Source organism: Gekko japonicus, unplaced genomic scaffold (assembly GCF_001447785.1).
Source record: "Gekko japonicus isolate JY-2015 unplaced genomic scaffold, Gekko_japonicus_V1.1 scaffold926, whole genome shotgun sequence".
Classification (NCBI taxonomy): domain Eukaryota; kingdom Metazoa; phylum Chordata; class Lepidosauria; order Squamata; family Gekkonidae; genus Gekko; species Gekko japonicus.
In genome coordinates this window covers 260,754-270,336 of record NW_015163629.1, presented here as the reverse complement: position 1 = coordinate 270,336, position 9,583 = coordinate 260,754, and the positions used below count along the sequence as shown (strand labels likewise).

Here is a 9,583-nt window from a genome sequence, read left to right as displayed (position 1 = left end):
ACAGATCACGGTTTGCCGCATCCAGAGCATGTAGTGCCGGGATACGGTGCGAGCTGTGATCTCGACAGGCGTGTAAACATTCGCAAGTGTCACTTGGTGCACCAAAACCCACTGGTTCAAAAAAAGGAAAAGTTAACTTCCAGTACGTAAGTGATGATCATGCAAACTGGCTGATCTCGGACACCTGAGTTAACGTGGTACTGAGTACTTTTTAATGAGGACGATGGCCTCAGCCGCTGCCCGTCGCTGCCCACGCAAGCACAGGTGAATGAGCAGACGGCACTTGGCGCAGGACGTCCCGAGTGGCTTGCGGGATTCAGGCTAACAGTGCAGTCCTCCTAACCAGAGTTAACAGCCTTCTCAGCCCGAGGACTTCAATGGATTTAGACGGGTGTAACTCTGCTCAGGATCGCACTGCCAATTACACTAACTAAAAGTGTATGTTCCCAATATTGTTATGTTGATAAGAGTTAAGCAACAAAAGTTTGGCACAGAATATTTTGTTTCGAAAATGGAAGGCAGTTTTATAAACGGATTCCTAGTCTTTTTTAAAACCATCTGTCTGAATTACCACTGCAGGGGTAGGCGTAGGGTTACCAACCTCCAGGTGGTACCCGAAGATCTCTGGCTATTACAATTAATCTTCAGACGACCGAGATCAGTTCCTCTGGAGAACGTGGCTGCCCTGGAGGGTGGACTCTACGGCATTATAGGCTGCTGAGGCCCCTCCCCTCCCCAAACCCCTCCCTCCCTAGGCTCCACCCCCAAATTCTCCAGGTATTTCCCGACCCAGAGTTGGCAACCCTCGGTGGGCGGGAATGGTTATTTGTAAATCACTTTCCAAGTGCGGAGCTTCAATCAACAGAGGGAAGCCACTGATCAGGTTTATACCTTGATTACGGCCCCCTTAACTGATTGTGTAAAGTGGCCCAAAGAGACAGGGTATATCGATTCTTCCCGCTGCCTATTGTAAGAGTTTAGCCATTTTGAAAAACCGGCCAAGATAAATGCCGGAGAGGTGTTACATCAAGAGCATTCCCCCACAACCAAGCAAGCTATCGCTTGTTAGCTGGAACGCACAACCCAAACACAGCTGTCAGTTGCGTTTCCACGCGGTCCCTCGCCTGTTGGGAGGCCTCACGCATGAAATGGCCCAAGCCGGGTACTTAAATCACACTTTGTGACGTGTTTCCATTTCCATTTAGGGACTGGATAACGGGAGCATCTCTGCTCCAGCAGGACTAAGTCCAGAGCATGACTAAGTCCAGAGTCACAGCAACCTCCGGCTGAAACAAAACCTGTGGCGACGGTCAGCTCTAGTGCAGAGATGTCTTGGGGGCGAAGGTCGCTGCCCGTTGACCGTGAGTGCAGGGCTGTGCTTCTTCCGCCTCCAGATAGGCCTCACGAGAGTGTCGGACCCTGTCCTTTCCCCCCCTAAAAAAAAGAACGACGCCTTCCGCAACGAGGGCAGAACAAACTGAAGTGTAGAGATTCGGGAGCTCTCCGGATCGGGTGACTGGAATGCCGCTATGACCCAAGAGACGCCATTTGGTGTAACCTGCCTCAGGAGCTCCACACAGATTGGCTTTCAATGAGGTAGCTCCGTTGCAGAGTCGAAGCATGCGGGGCGGGGGTGGGTGGTGGGTGGGGGATGTGCCGCTTGTTCACTGCTCAAGCAAACCGAAAAAAACCAAAAGAGTGTAATTCTTCCCTTTCCCCACAAGATTAGTTATAAAAATACCAGGATGGGGTTTTTTTCTTTTTTTAAAAAAACGTATATCCTTTCCTTTCTTTCTTTTTTTACAATTTATAAAAAGATGTTACAAAAAAAGAAAAAAGAAATCCGTGTGCCATTAAACTTCCGTCCCGTCGTGTAAATTGTTGTGAACTTTCACCTCCAAGTTCACCTGCTTGACCTTTGCCCCTCTGACCTTGAAGGTCCCCTCAGTCTCGCAGAGTATATTCAAGTTCTTCACGGTGCAATACTGCCTGTTCAGGTTCTTTTCTCCCCTCTCCGTGCTCCTCCGGGCCGCCTCCACTTTGGTGTTGAGGGGATACTCCTCCGGGCTGCCCGTCGCCGACTTTTTCTTCTTCCTGTGCTTCCGACACTTCTGGGTCACAAAGCAGACGACCAAGAGCACGAGGAACAGGAGCATCACGGCCGCAAAGGCGCTGCCGATGGAAGCCCCCGTCTGCGACAGAGAGGCAGCGGACACGGCCTCCTGGCGCTCCAGGTTGAGTGACTTCATGTTGGTGCCGTTCTTGACTTGGTCTCCTTCGTTGTCGTAGATCAGGGAGTCGTCCAGGGCTAGGCCGCCCTTATTGTCCGTGAGGTCTCGGCGGTGGCGTCTCAGTCGGTGTGTGAGGGAGCGTGGGACTCGGGGCCCTGTGATGGTCTCGGGACCAATGATGTAGATCACTTGGAGGTACCACTGGTGCCCAGCTTCCACCTGTACGGAGGGGGGGGGGGAGAATCCAGAGACTTTATTTGTACATTTATATCCCATCTTCCTCTCATCATTATTGCTTATTCCACGTTCCTGCCTGGGAATTAAGCCCTCCTGACTATCCCACCAATCAAAGAAGCTCACACGACAGGGCCTTTTTGGTGGCAGCCTCACAATTTTGACTGGCCCCCTCGCTTTCGATCTTCGGGAGGCAGTCGAAGATAAGACTGCATTTGACTAATTGAGTACTGTTATGATCTGGGCTGTGCCACCAGAGGCCTACTGGGCCAAGGGGGCCTGTGTTGCAGTAGGGGAGGCTGGGCCTACAAACCCCAGAAGGCCTTGGGAAGTTTTGGCACCAATTTTGACCAATAGGGAAGAAGAGGGCTGGGGAATAAAAGAACTGGCGCAAGAGGGAAAGCTGTTCTTCCTCCCAGGGAACAGGGCCAGAGAGGCTGCTGTGAGGAAGAAACCCTCATCCTGAAGGAAGGGTGAGTAGTCTAAGGCCGCTTGAGATAGTGAGCTAGGGACAGTATATTCAGACGTGTTATGGCATTTGATTTCTTTTCTTTTCACCCACTTACTGTTATTATTCCTGCACCTTGTTTCTTTGACTTCCTTGTGGTTTACTCTGCCTGGTACTCAAGCCTATTATTTGGCCAAAAGGGAGGTCTGAAGGTCTTGGAAGGGTGCTCTGGGCCTTCTCAAGGGATCCTAATTCCAGAGTGGTGGCAGCGTCAAGTGACACCCCACCTGAGCCGTGACAAGTACTTATTGATCGTTGGCAATCCTAATTGAGATTTTAAATTGTGGTCTTTTATGTGATTTCTACAATTGTTTTATTTACATCGTAAGGCTCCTTGAGTCCTGCAAGGTAGAAAGGCGGCTAATAAATATTTTAAATAAATAAAACCACACTTATTTTAATTATAAGATTTTTCTGTGCCACTTCCTCAGAGTCCTGCTCAAAGTGGTTTGTAATCAAAAACCACAATATTGAAACACAAGCATAAAAACTATCCATAAAACAGAGGCAGTCCATTAATATGGGAAAAGAAAACCCCCAAAAAAAAAGGGGGGGGGGGGGGGGGAAGGTGTATTATAACTTAGTGCCTAAAAGAAAATAAAATAGGCTCCAGGAGAGCCTCAAGGGGGAGGGCGATCCAAAGGTGAGGGGCCACCACAGAAAAGGCCCTGTCTCACCACCCGTCTCACACCTCCGAAGAGGGGGCACAGAGAGCAGGGTTTGAGAGGCAGATCTTAACTGGTGGGCTAGAGAGTATTGGAGACGAGAGGACTCGTAATAATGGGTTTAAATGATAGATGGGGGATATCAGGAGGGAAATGTTAACAACAAGGGCACTTCAGTGGTGGAATTGTTTGCCCAGGGATGTTGTGGGTCCTCCAACCTTGGAGGTATTTAGGAGGAGACGGGACAATTATTTGTCAGAGATGGTGCAGGGGCTTGGACTGGATGGGCTTAGGACCCCTTCCAATGTTTAATTCTATGATCCTATCCATTCATTTATTTGAGGAAATAGGCTTTTAGACAAAATAATATAACTCTACGATTCTATGAGACAGTGCTTCAGGTACTCTGGGATGAAATGTGAGGTGTGTGTCGGGTTCCCCGGAGGGCTCCTAATCCGATAGCAGCCAGACCCAGATCTGCGTAGTTTCAGCAAGGTTGTAGTGGTAGAAAAGAGCCAGAGTCCAGGAGCATCTTAAAGACTAACAAAATTTGTGGCGGGGGAGGAGCTTTCGTGAGTCACCGCTCGCTTCTTGTTAGTCTTTAAGGTGCTCCTAGACTCCTGCTCTTTCCTGCTGCTACAGACAAACACAGCTACCCATCTTGAGCTAAATGAAGAAGTGAACAGTGACTCACGAAAGCTCCCACATTTTTGTTAGTCTTAAGGTGCTACTGGACACTTGCTCTTTCCTACAGCTACAGACAGACTAACACTGCTACCCATCTTGATCTAAGCAATTGATCTATGATTCTATGGGTACCCATCATGATCTATAAGCAAAGTCAGGGCTATTTTTGGGCAGGAACGCACAGGAACGGAGTTCCGGCTGGCTCCCAAGTTGACCACGCCCAGCAGGAACTCATTAGCATAATAGGCCACACCCAACAGCAGGAACTCATTAGGATTGGCTACATTAGGGGTGTGTGGCCTAACATGCAAAGGAGTTCCTGCTACAAAAAAAGCCCTGGGTTTTGACGACAAACAAGGTAAACAGAATAACAAGCAAAAGGTGGGTGTGGCTGGATGACCACACTTCTGGTAACATGGGGGTGCATCCTAATATGCTAATGAGCTGTGCTGTCAGGGGTGTGGCACAATATGCTAATGAGTTCCTGCTGTTGGGTGTGGCCTATTATGCTAATGAGTTCCTGCTGGGCTTTTTCTACAAAAAGAGCCCTGAAAAGTTATGGCATCATGAACCTTCCAACCCCACTCAGGAACAAAGTGCTTTATCTGAAATACTCCTTGCTTAGCCCCAGGGGTCATTTCGTAGAAAAAGAGCTAGGGGAACTCATTAGCATAACTCATTAGCATATGCCACACCCCCTGACATCAGGGGCCCGGCGGTGGACCTGCAAGGCCAGTGGGAGTGCAAGGAAGCCCCGCCAAGGCCCTCCTTGGCCCCAGGCAGGCAGGGGTGGGGAGAGGCGGGGAGGAAGCAACTTACCCTCCCTCTTCTCCTGCCTCCTCCTGGCTGAATGAGGGCTGGAAGCGGGGCGGCCAGAAGCAGGGGGCGGGGCTTTGTCATGTGCCCCGCCCCCTGCACCTCACCCCGGGGAACTGCGATCCCCCGTGTTCCCCCCCCCGAAATGACCTCTGCTTAGGCCCCAAATCTAATTTTAAATTATGAGACCTGGCTCCAAAGCAAATGAAATATTCATAAACATGATTGAGCCCACAAACACGTGCAGAATCCCCCCCCCCCCCACACACATATAGCCAAGTGCCATACATCAAAGGTTAAGACAAAGAGCTCCTTGATATAAATAATGACATTTGAGCTGGATGAAGTTTGGGTCCAGTGGCACCTTTTAAGACCAACAAGTTTAATTTTGGGTGTAAGCTTTCGTGTGCAGGCACACTTCTTCAGCTGGACTGGAACTGTCCAGTTGCACACCTTGTAGAGCGCATCCACCTTCATGATGAAGCCGTCCACTCCAGGCATGCTGGTGACCGGGTGGGAATCTGGCAAATCAGAGGCGAAGCAGGCGTCGAAAGGGACATCATGGAAATATTTGTCGGTCACTTCTGGTTGGTTCCGGTCCTGCGATATGAAGAAAGTGGCATACATGATAGTAAGCTGAACGTACTCCAAGCTCTTGCTCTGACCCGGACGGCCCAGGCTAGCCAGATCTCATAAGCTAAAGCAGGGTCAGCCCTGGTTAGTCCTTGGATGGGAAACCACCAAGGAAATTGTTGTGCAGAGGCAGGCCATGGCGACCCACCTCTGTCCGTCTCTCACCTTGAAAACCCTACTGGATCACCATAAGTTGGCTGTGACTTGAAGGTGCTTTCCACCACCAGTCCGAGCTCTTAGTGTCATGGCGGTTGGAAGCAACCATTTCTCAACCAGCTTGGCACAGAAAAATTACCGCCCAACGTTGCTCCCTGGAGGAAAAGCAAGTTTGTATTGGGAGGAATGGCCAGATGAGAAATTAAGAAGTTCGTAGATAACACACTGGATAACGCTAAGTGAATTCCTGGCTTTTATTCCAAACCATTCCACTCTCTGGTTGAGTACTTGCCGTCCTTATGTAATTTACAGTGGTTGGCTTGCATATCCCCAGCATATCTATTGCACAGTTTTTTGTGTTGGCAATTTCTCTCTGCCCTGATGAACTACAACAGTGCTATGTTAAAGGATGCTTTTAATTTAGACAATTGTACTACAAGCTCCACCCAGTTTAAAAAAAACAAAACCCTTTCCACGTTTATGGGAAGAACATGTTATGGGTTGCCAGGGAGGTCACTGGAGCTAGCCAATGCCACGCTGACATAAACCACAATACCAGTGGTCCTGCAAAAGCAATGGAATTGCTAGGTGGGATCTCTGTGTGGCATGACTCTTCGATTTTAAAGGCTAAGTAATCAGTGCTGTGGGCCTGCTTAATTCATCACACTTTCTAATTGTTCCCCATGACCATGACTATCCGTCCCCGTGCCCTCATGGATGTGTTTAAATGAGATTCCTGCCCTAAAATAACTGGACATGGAACTCCAGATTCCGCAAAAATACACAATCCCCGAATTATACAGACCGTCTGTGCCTATAGGCCAGGCCCGTAGCCAGGATTTTGTGGCTTGTTGGGCGAACTTTTTTCCTGGTGGGGCTGAAGCTCACAGTGTAGAAAGAAAGGCCATTTAGCCAATGGAAAGCTGTTAACCTGGAGAGATCTCTAAACTGCAAGCAGTCAACCACTTTAGATGACAGTTCTCAGCTGCTGCAAGTTAATCACTTCTGCCAGCCTAAGCAACCAGTCTGATCACAAGCCGGCAGGTCAAGAAAGCTAACACTTAAGACAGAAAAACTCTCCTTTTCTTGACACAGCGTTAGAAGGGATCCTAGAGGTCACCTACACCTACTCCAACCCTCTTGCTCAGTGCAGGAATCAGTCAACTACAGCACCCCGCTCTGCTTAAGGAGTGCACACCTTTAAAAAATGTTTAGAAACAATTGAAAAAAGCATTTACAGGAGAAATTATCTTGGGGCAGAACCCACAAAAGCCCCACCGTAGCTACGGGCCCGCTGTAGGCTTGGATCCTACAGTGCTGATCCTTTTGTGTAGCAGCAGCTCCTCACATGGGACCTGCTTTTCCGTCTGCAGAGGAGGAGATCAGAGCCTGTTCCAGGGCCCTAGGCAGAGCGGGCCCAGCCCCCCCCCCTTCCCCCGCCCGCCACTGTGCCCCCTCCTCCCACCTCCCCGCCCACCTGTCCGAGTTCCCCTCCCCCACTGCCTTCCCTTCCATCCTTCCACACCCACTTGCTGATTTCCCAGCTCTCTTGGTACTATGCACCCTTCCCCAATTTTATGGGGGGCAGTGTGTGCAACTGGAAGCGCTGCTGCTGGGAGCGTCACTGCCGTTCACCTCCTGCACACCCTCCCCCAGCAGTACTGGGCAACGTATGCAGATAGGAGTCTAGGAGGTGGGAGGAGCCACAGTAAGATCGGCGAGGTTGGCGAGAGCAAGCCCTGGTGGCCAGTGAGTGCAACATCGAGTAACGAAAATCCGGCGGAGGCGGAGTCGTGGAAGGCGCGGTGATGTGTCGGCGCAGGCGCGGTGGAGCTGGAAATGGACGTTGGCCGGGGCTGTAACGGACACAAACCGCACACCAGGACGGGCCCGCCAGAAGAAGCCACCGGACAGGAAAACCTACTCCAGGACACCAGAGCCTGAACGCCGACACCCGAAGACCGCCGGGAAGAAGGAGCCGAAAAACAGCAGGCCCTGCCACCTGGGTGCCGGCAGGCAGCCCCGTCCCCTGTAATATGTGGCCTTAGATAGGGAAATTGGAATTTGGAACTTGTGTGTAAACCGCTCAGAGACCCTTCGGGGTTGGAGCGGTATATAAATCGAATGTATAAATAAATAAAATAAATAAATAAGCAAGAGGGGCGTTATGTATTGGGACTGAATCGTTCCAGGTCCGTCGCCCCAGAGACTGGCTGAGCTTAGAGCACAAGAACAAGAGCCTGCCAGGACTCTGGAAGTAACCAATCCAATAGCAATGTTATGTAAATATCCTATCACTGGGAGTGGGGTGTGTTTGGGTGTGGCGACTGCATGCTATTGAAGCAGAGCTGAGTCTCAGGAGTCTTGTCTTGCTCTTGCTGAAATCACTAATAAAGAAGAGCTGATCACTAGACTTGGGGTCTGCTCATCCATGGAACCCACTATTTAATAAGGGAGAATATTGGGGGGGTGAGTGGGGGGGGGGCTCCAGAAGATCTGGACCTCAGCAGGTGCCCCACCTCAAGGGTGTGCGGACTCTGGCCCTGGTGGAGCTGCACCTTCACTGGTCAAGCAGATACAATGAAACCCTGGTAAGGTAGCTCTTGGTAAACCATGGTTCATATATCTCCTTGCTATCATCCTGCCAAGTGGCAAGAAACCTTTTACTATACTTCAGGCCCAACTGTGTGGTCCAAGCTGAGGAATGTATCCATCTCAGGTCAAAATCCCAAGCATCACACAGGCCTGCTTAAGAAATCAGCACCTACCAGCAGCAGAAATCTGTGCTTCAGGTGCTTGCTTGGTTGGATACATCCATACTGAGGTCCCTCGTTATAGATGGTCCCGGTGGGGTCAAAGAAGGGCACGTAGCCGTCCTTCCCGGTGCAGAGATAGACCTTCTCCAACTGCAGCTTGTAGGCAGAGTTGAGGTTTTGCTCAGGGTTCCACATGACTCGGCCGTACAGGATTTGACCTGAGGAGAGGAAACATACAGGAGGCAGGTTGATGAAAGGGATTTTGTTTTAAAAAAACAGCACAGCATCGAGAGAATAGAGAACTTTAATGCCAGGGATGGCGAGCGGCTGCCCCAACATGGTGCCTCCCAAGATTCTCCATGATGTCATTCAGAAGCACAACTCTTAGTTTGTGCGCCAACTCAACAGACCACGTGGATTACTTGGAAAGCCATATCAGCTGGGGGACAGAGGGACGACACAAGCGATTCACTCGCTCAATTTCTCTTTAACCTCTGGGGGAAAGGGAAAGCAAAGAAGGGCCCAGAAGAGAAGTGAGGGGTCCTGAGAATTTCAGAGATTGTTATTGTCAAAAAAAATTCAGGGTACGCAAGAAGAAGACAAAGAAGAGGAGGAGGAGGAGAAGATCGGATTTATACCCCGCCCTTCACTACCCAAAAGAGTCTCAGAGCAGCTTACAATCTCCTTTCCTTTCTCCTCCCCCTGTGAGGTAGGTGGGGCTGAGAGAGCTCTGACAGAACTATGGTTTGCCCAAGGTCATCCAGCAGGTACGAGTGGAACAGTGGGGAATCAAACCCGGTTCTCCCAGATTAGAGTCTGCGCACTTAACCACTACACCAAACTGGCAAAACACCAAAGATTAAAGAGTGTAACGGCTATGACTGCTTTCTAACATGA

The 9,583-nt window shown here is 50.1% G+C and overlaps 1 protein-coding gene across 1 annotated transcript in view; it reads right to left on the bottom strand.

Moving 5' to 3' along the window:
- Positions 1 to 1,853: 1,853 nt before the first annotated feature.
- FRAS1 (Fraser extracellular matrix complex subunit 1) overlaps positions 1,854 to 9,583 on the bottom strand; it is a gene marked incomplete at its 5' end in the record, with an annotated part of 267,939 nt that continues 260,209 nt past the window's right edge. Inside the window, 3 exons of the mRNA XM_015407524.1 lie at positions 1,854 to 2,450; positions 5,595 to 5,741; positions 8,699 to 8,904. Coding sequence (XP_015263010.1) covers positions 1,854 to 2,450; positions 5,595 to 5,741; positions 8,699 to 8,904 — 950 coding nt within the window. The remainder of the gene's footprint in view (positions 2,451 to 5,594; positions 5,742 to 8,698; positions 8,905 to 9,583) is intronic.